The sequence below is a fragment of the Larus michahellis genome, chromosome 8 (genome assembly GCF_964199755.1).
Source record: "Larus michahellis chromosome 8, bLarMic1.1, whole genome shotgun sequence".
Lineage (NCBI taxonomy): Eukaryota > Metazoa > Chordata > Aves > Charadriiformes > Laridae > Larus > Larus michahellis.
The window spans coordinates 47831375-47849086 of record NC_133903.1 but is presented as its reverse complement, the minus strand read 5'-3'; the positions used below and the strand labels follow the sequence as shown (position 1 = coordinate 47849086).

General features: G+C 59.0%; 1 protein-coding gene across 1 annotated transcript; it reads right to left on the bottom strand.

The window, feature by feature from the left end:
• Positions 1-533: 533 nt before the first annotated feature.
• Positions 534-16327, bottom strand: FOXD2 (forkhead box D2). Its single transcript, XM_074598494.1, is given in 6 exon segments — positions 534-767; positions 1672-1839; positions 2234-2305; positions 14441-15112; positions 15114-15166; positions 15169-16327. Coding segments are annotated over 3 exon segments (1362 nt in total). The 5' UTR covers positions 15965-16327; the 3' UTR covers positions 534-767; positions 1672-1839; positions 2234-2305; positions 14441-14599.
• Positions 16328-17712: the final 1385 nt, after the last annotated feature.

Below are 17712 nucleotides of genomic sequence, written 5' to 3'. Positions count from 1 at the left end.
ATGCAGGAGGCACCAGCTGCAAGAGGAGAGCGAGAGGATGCCCCTCCTGCCCCCACGCTGACACCCAGGGCTGGCTTAGAAAACATGTCGGTGGAGTTTGGAAAAGAAGCAGAAATATGTATTTCCCCAATAATCTGAAAACTTCAATAAATGTTTTCGCTCAGTAGGATGTAGCTGAGGAATCTGGGGACCGTTGCTGGAGCCAGCCACTCTGAGAGGAGAAAGCGAAAAGCCAGTCCAAATGCAACAACTGCCAGGACAATAAAGGGATCTGAAGGGGTTCAAGGGGGGGGGGGGTGTCTCTTGTGTCTCTTTGGTGTTGTTTCTTGATTAATATTTACAAGTCAGAAGCAGCAAAGCACACCTCCAGATCACGCACGGGATCTTTTTCTCCTTACTTGGGCAACAGAACGTATAGGCAGGACAATTGTGCAAACAAAGATGCGTGCCAAGCCCACCGCACCGAAGGGAAGAAATAAAAATACCAGTTATTTAAAACACGTGTATTAACAGAGGGGTTCACCTCTCCCCGGCCTTTGTGCTCTGCTGACATCGCGGAGGCAGACGAAAAACCTCGCTGGAGCATCAGGCTGGCCCCAGCCCCCGGGGGCTGCAGGGGCTTTGCTCCACTGGCCTCTGGTCTCCCTGGGCCACCCATTGGCACCTGCACCGTCACCCACGTTGTGACACTCCCTCTCTGCCCCAGCAAGGTCCTGGGGAGGAGGACAAAGATGCAGGAGGAGCCGGTTGAAATTCCCACCGCTTCCCTGCGAGGGAGAAGTACAGCTTTGATTTAAACTTGGGGGGCTAGGGGAGGTGGGTGCAGTGTCGTGATACCTGATGTGGGAATGCTCCTCGCATGGCTGAGCTTCATCCACACATGGTTTGCAACATCTCCAGGGTACGGTGATGGATGACAGTCACAAAGGGACAGGATCCAGACAAATCAACTTTGTGCCAACAAGGCTGTAGCTCTTTCCCCTTCCCATGTCCTTCTCCCCACCCTCCCTCCCCGCCTCCCCTTTTCAAACGCTTTCAAAAGATTTCAGCCCAAATGTTCCCAATTTGGGGCTGAATGGCATTCCCAGCATTTGTGCTTTGTAAGTGGGATGGAGGGATGCAGAACAGCAAAGGGCTGGTGCCACCCAGCCCCTTCCCACAGCCCGGCTTTGCACCAGAAGGCCAGACCCTCAGGAGAGGTGCCAGGTCCTGCCCGGGGACCCTCCGTTCCTCAAGCAATTACAGCGAAGTGATCTGGGTGCTTCAACACGCAGGAAGGAGGGTGACGCAGGGCCCTTGGGGAGATAATGGGAGCCAGAAGGTCTTATCTTCTCGGAGGGCAGAGTCAAGCCCTTCAAACGAAAGCCCTTGAGGGAGCAGAGAGCATCTTCCCTCAAGTGTCAAGCGCATTTCATCAGTTTATAAATACCAATGCCCTCCCTCCGCCACGCTTGGCCTCGCAGCACCGGCTGCATCCTCAGCCCTGGACCCGGTCCTGGTGGAGCTGAGCACCCGAGCCTGACTTGGCCAGGGGAAGGCAGGATCAGGCCTCAGGGGGGTGTGTGTGTTTCCAGGGACGCCTTCAGCTGCCATTGCTTGGTTCAGCCTTCTCTGGTTTGAGCTACATTTTTTTCCCTACCCAGACCAAAAAAAGGGTTAAACTGAGCTCACCTTTTCTGGAACAGGACAAGGCAGTCACTCAGCTGGAAAGGAAGCAGGATCCATCCCCTTTCTGTCCCCCTTCCACCACATTCCTGTTTCTCTCCTGCACATCCCACTGCTGAGAGCACTGTCCTGCTGCAGAGCCTCCCCAGGTGCCCCGATGATGAGTTGCAAGCCCTAATGACGGGAGAGCGGACAAAGGCATCAGACTCCAGGGCTGATCCCAGCAATGCCAGGGCCTCCCCAGTGCATCCATACTGGGGACCCAACACACACACAGCGGGGGGAGGGGACGGTGTCACTAGCCTAGTCCAGAGACGGGGCTCTCTCCAGGTGTCCACTCCCCATGGCTCCACCACCCAGCCCTTTCCCAGCTGATGTTCTGCTGAGTGGGATTCCCCAGGGACACACAGGGGGATGCAGCCCCCAGACCTGCTCACCCAGCCTAACCCTGTCCCTCTGCTGTGACACATTCAAACCTGCCAAGATCTCCAGAGGATGGGAAGAGGGCTGGGGTGTCCCAGGGTGGTAGGTGAGCCCCCACGGATTAGGGGGTTAGATCTGGTCTCACCTTTGCCAGGAACAGGAGGATTTTAGCAGCACACCACCTTCTGCCAGCTGGGCTCACGGCAAGTAAAAGAGTCTGTGATTAGAAAGAGAGTAAACATAAAGCTCCTAGGGCTGTTTGTCACAGAGGCTGGGGAGAGGGGGTAAGCACAGGCATTTTCCTGAGCAGCCCAAATCCTTCTGCCCTCCCCTTGGGGCCCCTGGGAAGGAGGTGGGTTTGCTGCTGGTTGCAGTCCACATCCAGGCTGCAACTGCTGTGCTTTGCTGGAAAGGGAGCTGAGCCCCCTGCCCTGCCCCTCCCCAGCTCCTGCCACCTGTCAAGGGCAGGGGGGTGACGTGGGGAGGAATTAAACCCAGCTGAGTTCTCCCAGCCCTGCTACAAGGTACCTAGCACTGGTGTCACTGGTTTCCAATGGGATCCCAAGTCTGGGTTTCCCTTGGATTTACCTCCTGTCGAAAGCCGAGGGGGAGGCTGCCCCAGAAGGCTTGCAAAGTTTTGGCTTGCAAGGTTTATTCCTCCAGTCCTGGGAACAAAACGAAATGGAGACTTCAGTCTCTGCAAGGGCAGTCAAATCTCCCGAATTTTGGGGTGGGCTCAGCAGAGACCCCCGAAACTGCACAGGGTTGACTGGGCTCACGGGAGAGCGGCTGGAGAGTGAGACAGGGGGGGAATGGGTTTGCCAGAGATGCCTCCCCGATGGCCACCGGCCAGCCCGCCCTGCGCCGGTTCCTGCCTCTGCCCCCGGGTTCCTCCTAACGAGGTTTCCAGCTCGGCTGAACCCCCGCGTCGCTTGCGGGGCCGCAGCCGTCCGGGACTGGACGGGGCTGGGGAGGGGAGGGAGGAATCGCCAGCCGCATCCCCTGATTCCTCCTCTCCAGTATTATCGAGGGTTCGAGTTACATCGAACAAACGCGAAAGCGGGGCAAAATTGGGGAGGGGGTGCAGAAAAATATTGTCACTGATTCATGGAAAGACGCCGGGGGGGTGGTTTAAAACCCTGTGGCAATGCTCCCTGTGAAGGGGGACGGCCCGGGGTCGCTTTCGGCGGTGGTCCCCTCGCCCCGTGCAGCAGTTTGTGATGGAAAGTCTGCAAAAGCCATTAGGACTTTTGTGCTGGGGCACTAGAAAAGCAACGCAGACACCACTCACTTTTCTAAATAAACATTAGTCTTAAAAAGTTTGCACTGCTGACCCCCGCAGCTCTGATTACTTGTAATTCTCTGAACCATATTTTAAGGCTTCAAACTATTTTTATTTTTTTTTTTTTTGCGGGGAGGGGGCGGATTTTGTTCATTCCTCCCTGCAGCCGTGCCACAGATGTGCCGCCGGTACTGTGTGCTCCGGGGGTGGCGGGCCAGGGCGGGGGGGTCCCTGCCCACCCCCCAGGCAGGTCCTTGTTCCCCAGCCCCGCAGCCCCAGCCCCTCGGCATGTTCAGCTCCCTCCACTTTCCCCCGGTGAAGATTTTTCTTCCTTCCTTCTTTTTCGGAGGGGTTGGGACCACTTTCGCGATCCCGGTGCAGAGGTGCTGTTCCCCTCTTAGGGAGGGCGGAGGCGTGCGGGATGCAGCCCCATCCCCACCAGGCTGTGCCCCCAAACAGCCCCGGGACCCCTCCCCCAACCCCCCCCCCAAAGAGCCGCATCTTCGCAGCGCGGCGGAGGCAGCTGCAGCGAGGTATCATCAGTATAATTGGAAGGGTCACATGTTAAACCCTCGCTGTTGTTCGCGGTAATGTAGCTGTGTCCCTCGGTTGCACATTTACCGATTTCTCTCAAACCAACCATTGTCACAAGGTTCATTCCAGGAGGAGTGATCCAATGGGTTGCCACGGCAACTATAATGACATTAAAATAGAGGCGGCAGCCGCCACCCCACACACACACTCCCGGGCACAGCCCTCCCTCCCTCCGTGAAAACCGGCATCAGCCCGGCAAAATCCCGCACCTTTCCCGTCGGGGCAGCCCGGGAAATAACACCCGTACCCAGGTGCAAACAAAGTGGTGGTGATGGTGTGTGTGTGTCGGGGGGGGGGGGGGGGGTGATTTATTTAAACCTTCCCGGGGGAAAGCGGCCGAGCGAAAACAACAGAAGCGCGGTTGTTGCGCTCCCGCGGAAGGTGAAATTGACCAATTCTGGTCAGTTTCCAGCCCGAGGAGGGAGGGGACGCGGGGAGCGGTGGGCGCTCCCGCCCGCGGGAAAGGGGCGCAGGCGGCCGGGGTTTGGGAACGGGAAAGAGCGAGGGTCGATCCCTGCCGGGAGCGGGGAAAACGGTACAAACCTGGGGGTTATAAAGCCCCCGCGGAGGCACCTGCGGGTTGGGCGATGAGACCCTTTCCCTCGGCCCGGCCCCGCGCTGGAAATCCACTTTTCGCTACTTGGTCTTCGGGAAAACGTTCGTTTCCGATTGAATTGCCTTTGTTATTTCTCATCGGCGCCGCTACGCTGCTTTCCCGCATTTTTATTTTTCCCCTCGAAATTTGGGGCGAGAAAAGATGTTTAAAAAAAAAAAAAGACCCGTGTTTCCTATTATCACAAGACACCCTTCCCTCTCGATTAATATTTCCCATCTGTTCTGTCCCGGGCACATTAAAAAAAAAAAAAAAAAAAAGTGACCGAAGAATACTGTGCAAAAGCAAAAGGAAAATTCTGGGAATACCAACTATAATATGAATGTATCTGTCGGGGGGCTTCAATATATCTGTTTTCCATATGGGAGAATGTACTGCCCGTTTTTCGTCGCCGGCAGCCGATAGCAACCCCTGAAATCGGGCTCTCTGGGATTTCCGCGACGCTTTCCCGAATACCTTTCCAGATTTCTGAGCGGGACCGGGAAACGGCCGGGAAACGAGTCGTTTCTATAAGTTTGGGGCCATTTTTTTTTTTTTCGATGGGAGCCCCTGAGCAGGAGTTTACCGGGCCATAACGGAGGGAAAAGACCAGAAAGCTCATCTCAGACCCGTGGTTTCATTTCCTCCACCAAAATATGCCCGACACCTGCCTGCGGTTAGGATAAATCCCCCCTGCGGGCAGAACCCGGAGCGTTCCCGCGGCTGGCAGCGCCAAAAAATAAAAAAAAAAAGACAAAAGGGGGAAAATTCGGGTCAGCCCGAACCGGAGCCGCCCGCAGCCGGGTCACACGCGGTTTGCGGCGGCGGAGCGGCTTCCTCCAGCCGGCCCCGACGGCGGAGCTGCCGGCACCAGCACCGGCACCCGCACCCGGCCGTCCACGCCGAGCATCCGCCAAGCGCCCCGGGTCAGGCCGGGGGGGTCCGGGCTCCCCCCTCGGAGCGCCCGTCGCGGACGGGGAAGGGGCCGAGGCGCGCTGCGGTAGGGACGGCGGGGCCCGGGGGTCTGGGGATGCAGCGTCCGGGGGGCACCGCTTTGCCCCGGCCTCCCTGAGGGGCTGCACGACCCTCCGGAGCTGCCTCCCTCGCACAGAACCGCTGCGACTGTGGTGCTGCCCCCGGGAGAAGGGGGTGCCCCATTCCTCATGCCACCCACCTCCCAGCAGAGACGGGGAGGGGGAAACACGGGGACACACACACACATCCCGCAGTCTGGCCACAGGTTCCCCTGGAAAACGCACTTGGCCTGGTGGGGGGGACACCCAGGGTGGGCGGTTTCTCCAGCCGCCGTTCCCCGAGGGGACCCGAGGAGCTGAGGCGGGGAAGAGCGGCCGGGATGGGGGGGAAGGACCGGCCGGAGCAGCGGGAAAGAAGGAGAGGCGACCGCGGGTGGGTGTCTCCCTTCCCGCGGGGCTAACGGGGGGTCCCTGTCCCCAGCCACAACTCCATCTCCTCGGGGCAGAGCGCAGGCGGGGTGGGACCCTCCGCGGTGCGACGGGAGGGGAGCCCCGGGGCTCGGGGAGGCTGCTGGGGACGCAGCGGGGCTCAGCTCGCCGCAGCTCCCGGAAGGCCAGAAATGCCCTTTTCGGCTATCTCCTGAGCTCAAGAGCCGTCAGAAACGTCCCTCTGAAGTGATCCTCTTGGCAGGGGCTTATTGAAAGAGATACGCAGAGTAGGAGCATGCCCGAGAGGAGATGTGAGCCTTGTGGGGCACGGGAGAAAATGAAATTAAAACCCAATTAAAAAGAAGAAGGAAAGAGAGAGAGAAAGGTGGGAAAACGAAATTATTCTCCTTGTGAAACGTGTCGGGCTTCTCCGGAGCAACTGCAGAAGGGAGGCCTTTCCACCAGGGTGGATAAATTTACTCGTGTCCCACATGACCGAGGGTGGGGGACCCGGGGCGGGGGGGGAGAGAAAGGTCATGGGACTGGGATTTGGGTTGTAAGTCATAGAGGAGACGTGGATTTCAGCGGCGGGATCCGTGTTAGGTGGCAGCGGCCTCGGGTTTTGCAAGAAAAGTAATTAAATAGGAAAAAGAAAAAGGAAAAAAAAAAAAGAAAGGGGAAAAAAAACGGGGGTGGGGAGAGGAAAGGGCATTTAAAAAATAAACCCAGTAAAATCTCGGGGTGTAGCGGTGGGAAGTTGCGTTTGGGGGACACAGCTCCAGGAGAGCGTCGCTGGGAGACCCTGCTCGCTCAGGGAAGGGGCTGCGCCCCACGTCCCCCCCCGGGGCGGCGGGGGGTGCTCGGCGCTACACCCCGCGCCGGCTCGGAGGGCGGCCTGCCGCCCGGCCCCGGCTCCCGGCCGAGCCCTGCCCGCTCCTTTTGTTGCCTCTATTTTGCGGCCACGTCTCTCCCCTGGGAAGAGGAGATCCTAGGGGAGCTGCAGGCGAGGGGCGGGGGGGCTCAGCACTGCCCCAAACAGCCGCTTCACATCCCCCTCCCCTCGCCCCCGCGCACCCTGCCGGGACCCGCCGCGGACGGGGAGAGCCGCGGTCTGAGCGGGGTCCGTCTGCCTGGACCTTGGCATTTTTTGGCCCCATCCCCAAACGAGGGAAGTTTTTCCTTCTCCACTTACTTTATTTAAATTTAAAGCGACAACAGCGAGCCTCCCGTCCCGTGTCCCCCCCCGTCCCCATCCCGCCCGGGGTCCGATTGAGCTGCGTCTGGCGGTGCCCTTAGCACAGCTCCGCTCCCACCCGGCTCTAGGGTTTCCTACACGCGGGGACTTGTCCTGTGTCCTCCCCTCTCTCCCTCTGCCCAGGGCTGATGGGGGGGGGGGGGCACCATGGAGGCCACCCTAGGTAATCTCGTCCGGGTGGGGGAAAAATTCCCACGGATTTTGCAGGGAGTCTAGCTGGAATTAAAAGCGATCGTGTGCCCCGCAGACGGCTCTCACAACTGAGGAGTGACTTTGGGGGTGGGGGGGGGTGGGGGGGGGGAACCGGGGGATCATTCAGGTTACATGGGTTTTCCGAGGACTCTTCTCTCGCCTCCGCCGGCGGAGAAAAGTGGAGTATCTGGAGTATCTTGGCGAGAGTGAAAGGAATCGCCGGTGTTGGTTTAACCCGTTTCAAAAGCCCGGTACTAACGAAAAGAGGAAAGTAATTTCACTTAAATGGCGAGTTAAAGCGGGGAAATCGAAAACTGATCGAAACGGACACGGACTGCCCCGAAAAAACGCTTCTCTGCCACGCTGCGACATGGAGCCCGACCCTCGATAGCCAGAAAGGATCGGGGTGTGGGAGAAACATCGCCAGATGGGGAAAAAGAAAGATCCCGGTGCACCGACACGAAACCTTCCCTGTAGGAACCGACGCACAAACTCATTACACCCCTTGGGGCTCCCGCCCGCCCGCCCGCTCACCGGGGAGACGATCTCCCGCGCAGGCTTTCATTCGGGTTTACGGGACCCGCTTTGGCACACGGAGCGATGAACGATTACAACTCACTCCATATCCATACCTATATCCATACACCTAATTTATTCGGAGCCCGGGGGGAGGGATGCGGGCAGGCAGGGCGGTTGGGAAGAGAGGCATCCCGCCTGCCCGCGGCTGGGAAAGGCCGCCGGGCTTCGGGGCTCCGGGATGCTCAGTGCCGCCTGCCCCTTGCCGGGCGACGGGTGGGCGCATCCTGGGACCGTCCACCCGAGGAGATCACTATCATTTGAATGATGAAGGAAGGGTTGGAAACGCGCGATCAAACTCTGCCGCCAGTATTTTTTCTCCCGTCCCGGATCGCAGCGTCACCTGTTGCTGCCACGGGCTTGGGGCGCCGACCTGCATCTTATTTAATAAAATAATAAAATGCGAACTGGTCCCGAACGGACCCCGTCTGTGCCCGGGGGGAACGGGGACCGGCACATTTTTGTACCTACAACCCCATCTGTGCCGGGTACGCCGCCTCCCGCACGGACCCCCCCGGTAAAAGCACAGACGGACCGGTGAAACGGAGGGTGTACGGGGATGTGCTGCCGGGGGGCGCCGCCGTGCTGACGGGAAACGGGCCCTGGCCTGCCCCGCAGCCCACCAGGCACAGGCAGGGGACCGCCGAGCTCGGGGTGGGGCGGGCGGGCGACAGGGTCTCCCCTGGTTTAAAGGAGGGCAGACCCCCCACACACCCCCCGCTGTCGCCGAGTGAGGGATCCCCGGGGCTGGACAGGGTTGGAAACCTCCTGGAGAGAGCGGAAGAGTGGCCCTCGATGGACCCAAGACGGAGCGGGTGAGACTGGAGAGCCCGACAGGGAGAGAAAAAAGAAAGAGGGGAAAAAGTGAGAAAAGATAAAGGGAGAGAAAAGAGAAAAAAAAAAAAAAGAAAGATGAAAATAGGGAGAGAGAATGAAAAAGAAAGAAAACAAAGATGAGGAGAGAAAGAAAAAAAAACAACAAAAGGAGAAAATTAAATAGGAAAAGATGGAGAAAGAGAGAAAAAGCGAAAGAGGGAGAAAAGGGAAGAGGGAGAAAGAGAGAAAGAAAGAGAGAAAGAGAGAAAGAGAGAAAAAAGAGAGAGAGAAAGAGAAAGAAAGAGAGAGAAAGAGAGAAAGAGAAAGAAAGAAAGAAAGAAAGAAAGAGAAAGAGAGAAAGAAAGAGAGAAAGAAAGAAAGAAAGAGAAAGAAAGAGAGAAAGAGAGAAAGAGAAAAAGAAAGAGAGAAAGAGAGAAAGAAAGAGAGAAAGAGAGAAAGAAAGAGAGAAAGAAAGAGAGAAAGAAAGAGAGAAAGAGAGAAAGAAAGAGAGAAAGAGAGAAAGAGAGAAAGAAAGAGAGAAAGAAAGAAAGAAAGAGAGAAAGAAAGAGAGAAAGAAAGAGAGAAAGAAAGAAAGAGAGAAAGAAAGAAAGAAAGAAAGAAAGAAAGAAAGAAAGAAAGAAAGAAAGAAAGAAAGAAAGAAAAAAGGGGAAAGAAACAGGTAAATAGAAGACTGAAAGAGAAAAAGGAGAGAGAGAGAAATAACGAAAGAAGGAAAGAAAGAAGGAAAAGGGGGAAGAAAGAAAGAAGAAAGAAAGAAGAGGGGAGAGCAAGAAAAGAGAAAGAAAAAAAAAAGAGGACAAGAAAGAGAAAAGGCAAGGAAGAGAAGGAGGGAGGAAAGATGAGCAGCGGTCCGGGAGGCGAGGGGAGAGTGCGGGTCCGGCCCCTCTCCTCACCCGACAGACAGACGGAGGGGCGACCGCAGGGCCCTGACCTACCGCAAACATCTCAAGGAGGATTTCGAAAGCATCAACTTAATTTCCAAAGCAATTTTCCTGCTGCTGAGCCGGCTGCGACAGCTCCTCCCGCCCTCCCCAGATCGGAAAATGGATTTTTTTTATTTTTTTTTTTAAAACCTCGTTTTTCTACTTTCTGTGCCGGGAAAGGAAAGAAACGAAAGGGAAGTGAGGAGGGAAAGAAGATGCTGGAGGGCAGTTATTTTCCAAAGTTACTAGGCAGGAAAGTGTTTTCAGGTCGGGCACCGGGACACAGGGAGACTGGGCGTTATTATTAAATCCTAAATCCACCGTGAAAACGGGAGTTTCTGTGCAGTCACAGGGAAGGGCCAAGGCAGGCCCGGAGGAAGAGCCGAGCTATTGGAAAAGATGCTCTTGATGTTTAAAGGTGGTTTCTATAATCCGGGTTGATTTATTTTTGTTCGGGGCTGCGAGGAACTAGAAAGAGAAAACCAAAAAGCTACCGGGGGAAAGGAGTAAGATCTTGACCTTTCCTAATTCTCCAAATCGGCAGTAATGGAAAGCAGAAGGTGCCAGGGGAGGAGGCAGGAGGCGAGGGCCGGCCGGGCCGAGGTCCCGCACCCCGCAGCCGGCGGCTGGGAGCCCGGCTGGCGACTGAAGGGCCACTCTCTTCCTTCCTAGGGACCCGCTCGACTTAGTTAAGCGAAAGCAGAGGAAGAAATTGTGTCCGTCCCGCTTCCCGCTGCCGTCCCGATATTCCGGAGCAGGATCGTTTTATCCCGCCCCGGTAAACCCGAGGAGAAACCCCGTTTTCCGCCTCGGGCTCTGCAAACACGGAAAACCGCCGCGGAGTAAATACTCAGCTTCGTGGTTTTGTTACAAACCCTCCATCTGACATATAGAAAGGAGACGAGTGGGAGAACATTAATTAAAAAGAAAAAAAAAAATCATCTCCACAGAAATCTGACCGAGGCAAAGGAAAGGGAAACCCGCATTCCGCCGGCCCCGCTCGGGAACAGCCGCCGAGCCGAGCCCTAGAGCGAAAGGGGAAAAAGGGGAAAAAAAACCCCAAACCTGCGGCAAAGGATCGGGCCCCGGATCGCTGCCGGTCCGGCTTTGCCTGGGGTTTAACACTGAGAAAATAACCACCGAAAGCAACACGGAGAACAGGGAGGATTCGCCTACGGACGAGAGGGAAGGGAAATGCCGGGGTCGCCTTTTTGGCCAGGGACTCCCAAACAGCGACTGCAACAGCTAATTATTTTCCTTTCAGTGCTCGGTTATTGCTGGTGTCCTCCCCGCCTCCCCCCCCCCCCCCAGTAAATAAATAAAACCCTCCTTTAGGCAGCGAGGCGTGAAAAATGATCCTCGCTGAACGCTTAAAAATAATGTCCCGTGAAGATCGGGGCTGCGGAGCCAGCCAGCCCCGTAATTAGGAGCTATTATCCGTCCTGCCTCGCCGTGGCAAGATTTCGCCTTAACCCCCCGAGCCGAGCCGGGCCAGGGGTTCCCGACCCCAGAGGAGCCCCCCACGGGCCCTTCCCCGCCGCCCCTCGCCGCGGCGGACGGGTGGGAGCCGATTACCCGGGGGGTCCCCGTCGATTCCCCCCCTCAACCAAGGCTCCCCGAGCGACGCACGTATTTGCAGGCGGCGTGAGTTTGACCGGGGCACGGAAAGAGCTCGGGTTCTTGAAGGAAATTTAGGGGATGGGAAAAAATCTCGAGTTAGAGCCGCTTGGGGATCTTCCACCCCCCAAAAAACCAAACGGCGCCGGCGCTCGCAGGCCCGGAGGGTACCGCGACTCCCAGTTAAGGGGAGGGGGGGGGGACAAATCCCCCCGCTCCCAAGTTAGCTCAGCTTCAATGCCAGCCGCCAACCGCGGCTTTAAAACCCCGCAATGATTCCGCAAGGCAAAAGAAGGGGAACGGAGCCGGGGAAAGGTGTCCCAGCGCCAGAAACCCCCCCAGAGTCCCCTCCCCTGAGCGTGTGGGGGAAGGGGTCTCTCCGCTTCCCCGCAGAGAGGACCCCCCTCCATCCCTTCAAAACTCTGAGACCACCAACTTGGAGAACCCCCTGCACCCAGGGGGGGCTGCAGGGGCGAGACGCGCTCGTTCATCCCCACGGGCACCGGCTGCTATTTCTTATCCGCTCCTGGCACCCTTGGCTCATTTTTCTCCGCCACTCCGCAAACAAACAAGATGAAAAAAAAAAATTAAAAATCGCTACTTTATATTAAAATAACCCGCCCCCCCTTCTTCCAGACACACAACCACCACCCAGCCTCGCTGCACATCGCTTTCTTCCTTCGGATCCCGTCTCCTCAAAGCAGGCTCGGTTATTAAAGGAGACTGAACAAAGATAGCCCCGAGAGCAGCTATCAGCGTATTTTAACTTCATCAAAGACTTCGGGGGAGAGGGAGAGGAGGGGTCTGGCACCTTCTAGTAATGAGCTTGTCAGGAACACCCCTGCCAGAGCAATTGAACAATTTGCACACAAGCAAAAGAAAAGGAGCGGGGAGGGAGGGAGGAAGGGGAAATGCTACAAAAGCCCCTTCAATTTCCAACCATGTGCTTGGCAATCTGGAAAATAGATTCATTGGCCTCCTCTTTTCTCCCATGTCGAGTCTTGTAGCCCCTTTTGTAGGAGCTGGACATGAAAGGGAGACAACCAAGTGCCGGACACGAAGATCGCTTTTCAAAAGCAAATGTGTGTGAAGGCGAGATGTGAGACCGCTCGCTGCGGGGAGGCGGCACGTTCAGGAACAACATCAACAAACTGCGCGGAGGTTCGGGGTGGCACAGACAGGGGCAGAGGAGGGGGGAATTAAAAAAAAAAAAAAGGGGGGGGGGGGAAGAAAGGCCGACAACCCCCTTCCCCCGTCCCCGGCGCACACCGCCCGGCTCCTGCCCGCACAAAGCCCCGCTTGCCCGGGGACCGGTTCCGTTCCCCGCTCCCTGCCTCGTACGTCTCAGCTTTTTTTTTTTCTTTTTCTCTTTCTCCTTCAGCTGGCTGCACGGGCAGAAAGGCCTCGATTCTTTAGATCAGGGTCCCTGCCAACAAACAAACCAAAGAGCCACGTTTGGTCCCTGAAATAAATAAATGGGGGGGGCGGGGGTGGAGGAGAAGGGAGCGCTTAAAGATGTTTATTTACTTTGTAAGTTGTTGCAAAATTTAGGCGGAGATCAAGTTTCATTCGGTCATTCAAATGCTGCAGGCCCAAGGGGGACGTGTGTGCGGGGGGGAAACCCTCCAACTTATTTTCTCATGTGTCAACTTTTCCAAACAAAATAAAGGGAAGCGGAGGGGAGAGAGAAGGGAGAAGGGAGAACCTTCCTCCCGGCCCCCACCTCCCTCCCCCTGGAAACAGGCAGAGGGTTTTGGGGTTTTTTTTTTGGGGGTGGGGGGACACCAAAAAGCAAACAAAGAAATAAAAAATAAAATTAACAAAAAATAAAATACGGGGGTCCTTTCCCTTGCCGGCCCATGGACCCAAAGCGGGGGGACACCACCACCACACACCCCCCCCGGGCCTTGCCAGGGGAGGCACGGCCGGTGTGGCAGCGGTGGGAAGGGAGGCGGCGCGGAGCAGCCCCGCGCAGGCTGCGCGCCCGGCCGCGGAGGGGAGGGCTCAGCCCCGCAGCTGGCCGAGTGTCGCCAAGGCCGAGGGTGGGAGCCACTCGCTTCCCCGAGGCCCGAGCGGGGCTCTCGGCTCTCAGCGTGACAAAGGACATCGCAAAGAACGATTGGGATTGTTATTATTTCTTTTTAACCAGGTCACAAACATTTATTAATTTACACCAACGGTGGACAAAATTCTGTTGCCTTTTGCACATCAAATTATTCACAGATTCTCTCAATAAAATAGATATGACGGATGCACAACCAGTGAAGAGTTAACTGGACTCCGCTCATTAGCTCCCGAATAATCTATATACAAATAATTACCAATACACCAAAAAACCCACGCACGGAGGGGGTGGGAAAACGGGGATCGAAAAAAAAAAAAATAGTACGGGAATACGGGAATTCTCCAAACTTCCTGAAGGATCGGATTTTCTTTTAAACGTGCATTTGAATGTCTCATTGGAAAAAAAAAAAAAAAAAAAAGGAAAAAAAATAAACCGCAGTCCTGAGTTTCACCGACTTTTCTTCTTCTTAAAAATAAAGAAACCCTAAACAGTGCCTTTTAAAACCAAGCCCGAAGCTTCAAAGAAACTAAAAATAAGATCGAACCATTAAAACATTTTCTTTGAGAGCAGGGGAGAGACAGACACACATGGCAAAACCGCCCGGGAGAGAGATTTGCAGGAACGAAAACGAGCTTGCTGCCACCGGGGCCGTCTCCAACTCCACTGGCCACCTTCCCAGGCGATTTGGGGGACCCCGCGGAAAACCCGCACCTCTCAAAGGAAACATTTCCGACCCTAAGACCGTTTCTTTCTTAACATTCCCCCCCTCACCCCCCGCAAGACGTTACGTGTTCAACCAGCCCAAGTCCCAGCTTCTGTTACGGCCACTTTATAAATACGCTTTGGCGCTTGCGGGACGAAATCCTGTTATCCTCCCCCCCCCCCCCAACCCCCGCCGCCCTCCCGCTTTATTTATTTTTTTTTTCCCCCCGAGCAAAGAGACACAAACAGATCTGGATGTCACAGAGCCTGGAAATAAAGTAAAAATTAAAAAAAAAATAGGAAAAATTTCCTACCTTAAAACACAACGGGAGGAGATGGGGGGGACGGGGAGAGGGAAGGGGAGCATTTTCAGAGGAGGGGGGGGAGAGCTGGGAAGGGGCCGTTTGCTTCGCGACTCTTCCCCCCCCACCCACCCCCCATATCCCTCACCACCACCACCTCCCCAGCACACTTTAAAAATGACAGCTGCTCAGGGTTGTGATTTTACTGGAAAAGTTCTGGGCCGGCTGGAGGAGCGGCTCGTGTGCCAGGCTGACCTGGGGCTGTGCCGGGGCCAAGGCGGGGCTGAGGACGGCCAGGACCTGCGCCGGGGGACCCGCCTGGCCGGCGGGGTAGGGCGCGGCGGGCGCGGCGCTGGGGTTGGTGCTGGGCGGCGGGGGGGGCACGGCCCCCCCGATGATGTTGTCTATGGAAAAAGAGGGCCGGGAGGGGTGGTTGGTGCCGCCGCCGCCGCCGCTACCGCCGCCGCCGCCACCGGCGGGCGTGGGGTCCGGCTTGAGGGTCTGGAGGAGGGCGGCGGGCAGGGCGGTGGGGCTCAGCTGGGGGTGGTAGAAGGATTTCCTGCAGTTCAGCTCGCCGCCCAGGAAGGAGGGCAGCCCCGAGGCGGCGGAGAAGACGGAGGCGGCGGCGGGAGGCGGCGGAGCCGGTAACGGGCAGTGCGGCGCCGGGAAGGGGAAGGCGCCCGCGGCGCCGCCGCCGCCTCCGCCGGGGTGGTGGTGGTGGTGGTGGGGAGGGGGGTAGCCCTGGAGCTGCAGGCCGTAGTTGTAGCCGTAGGGTCCGTAGGCGAAGCCGGGCAGGAAGGCGGCGGGGTCGGCGGCCCCGGCCCGCAGCAGCAGCTCGGGGTGCGGCGGGTGCAGCTGCTGCTGCCGCTTGAAGCGCTTCCTCCGGCGCAGGAAGCTCCCGTTGTCGAACATGTCGGCGGACTCGGGGTCCAGCGTCCAGTAGTTGCCCTTGCCCGGGTTGCCGGGCTCCCGGGGGATCTTGACGAAGCAGTCGTTGAGGGAGAGGTTGTGGCGGATGCTGTTCTGCCAGGCGGGGAACTTCTCCCGGTAGTAAGGGAAGCGCCCGCTGATGAACTCGCAGATCTCGCTCAGCGTCAGCCGCTTCTTGGGGCTCTGCAGGATGGCCATGGTGATGAGGGCGATGTAGGAGTAGGGCGGCTTCACCAGCGGGTTCTTCCCCCCCGCGCCGCCGCCGCCGCCGCCGCCCGCGGGCGCCTTCTCCCCGGGCGCGGCGCCGCGGGCGCAGGCCGGCTCCGAGCCGCCGGCGGGGGAGAGCCGCTCCGGGGACCCCCCCATGCGCGTCTTGGCGGCCCCGCTCCGCGGCAGGGCGAGCCCCAGCGGATCGGCGCCGTCCTCCTCGTCCTCCTCCTCCTCGTCGTCGTCGTCCTCCTCCTCGTCCTCGCTGTACTTGCCCCCATCCTGGGGCGGGCCCACCACGTCGATATCCGCGTCCTCCACCTCGGAGAGCGGCTCTTCCTCCGGGGAGCGCTCGGACATGATCCCGCAGCCGCCGCCGCCGCTGCTGCCCAAAGTCATTGTTGTGCGGCCGGGGCGGCCGGGGCCGGGCTCCCCCCCCCACCTAGCGGCGGCTCCCGGGATGGGCCCGGGGCCGTGCCGGAGGGCTGCGGGCCGCCGCTGGGACTCCGCGCCCCGCCGCCGCCGCTCCGCGCCCCGCTCGCTGCTGGCGGGGCCGCGGCAGAGCTGCGGGGTGGTGGCTGCGGAGGGAGGGGCGGCGGAGGGGGGCGCGGGGCGGGGGCGGAGAGACGGGACGCCCGGAGGCTGGGCAGGGAGCTTGGAAGCAGCGATAATAAATAATAGTAATAATGATAATAAAAGGAGAGAGAGAGAGAAAAAAAAAAAAGTGTGGGGGGGAAACGGGGGGTGCGGCGGCTCCTTGGCTGGGGTGGGGGGAGGGAGGGGGAGGGAGGGGCGGGGGAAGAGGGAGGGGGGAGGGCAGAAGTTGGGAAGGCGGCTCCCCCCTCCCCACACCCCTCCCGAGCTGGGACCCGGTGGAAACGCTCCCACTCTGCGCCTCCTGCCAGCGCTCCCCAGGCCTTTATACGGCCGCCCCGGCATCACGTGGCGCCCACCGCAGTCCCCGCAGGGCACGGCGAGGGGCTGCCCGGCCCGGCCCGGGCCCCCGGGGAGCGCGGCCCCCACTCCCGGTGGGGATGCTTTCGAGGAAAAACGCTGCCCGCGCCTCCGGCGCTCGGATGCCCCTGACTACGGCTGGAGGAGGCTGCTGCGGGAGTGGGGGTCGGCGCTGGCTAAAGCTGACCCCCCCGCCTGACACCCCGTGGTGCTGGAGGCTCGCAGGGCCCATTCCTGCGGGATGCGACGGCCGCCTCCCTCTGCCCGGGGGCAGTGGAGGATTCCTTCGCCCCCCGACGGCTGCTCACTCCCGGGGCTGGGGGCTGAGCCTCGCCGGTGGGGCCCGTCGCTCCGCCAGAGCCGAGCCCTCGGCCCCCTTGAGGAGTCGTGTGGATTTGGGGATCCCCTCTCCCCTTCTCCACGCGCTCACGTCACCGACACGTCACCGAGCCCGGAGCACCCTGCCTGGAAACCCGCCTCCCCCGAGGGCTTCACGGGCCCGCACCCGCGGCGAGGGATGCTGCCGCCCGGCAGGTGCGGGGCGGAAGGCGAGGAGGAACCGTTCGGTCAAGCTTCCCCCCACGCGAGAAATAACTAAAGCGAAGCCCGTGCGTGTCCGCGGGATGCTGGGACGGCACCCGAGACCCGCATCCCCCGCCCGACGGGGTTGGCCCGGCCGGGTACCGCTTTCCGAGGTGGCCCACCCGCAGCCCGGCCAGGCCCCAGGCACCCTCCGGGACAGGGAACCTCCCCCGGCCTCGGGATCTCCTGTCCGCCGCTCTCCCGCCATCTCTCCCCGCGACGGCTTGGCAGGGAGAAGGCGGTGGGCAGCGGACACCCACCCTGCCGCGGGCTGCAGCTGGAGAGGGACGGTTTCCCCATAACCAGAAGCACCCCAGGCCCCCCCAGAGCAGTGCCCCCGCGGGTGGCAGAGCCCCGCTCCCCCGCCTGCGGGTGATAAGGCCGGGGCGGCCACCCAGGCGCAGGGTGGGGGGCACGGCCACGGCTGCAGCCGCCCACCCCACACCCCGTGGGTGGCTGTGGCAACCCGTTGTCCCTGTCTGTGCCGCGGACACACTGAACCACGCTCGCACGGGTGGGTTTTTTTTTTCCCCTTGGACGCTCTGCTTTCCCGTAGCCGCTTTCCCGGGGGAGGATGCCTGGGCAGGGAGGAAGGGGATGATTTCCTCCAA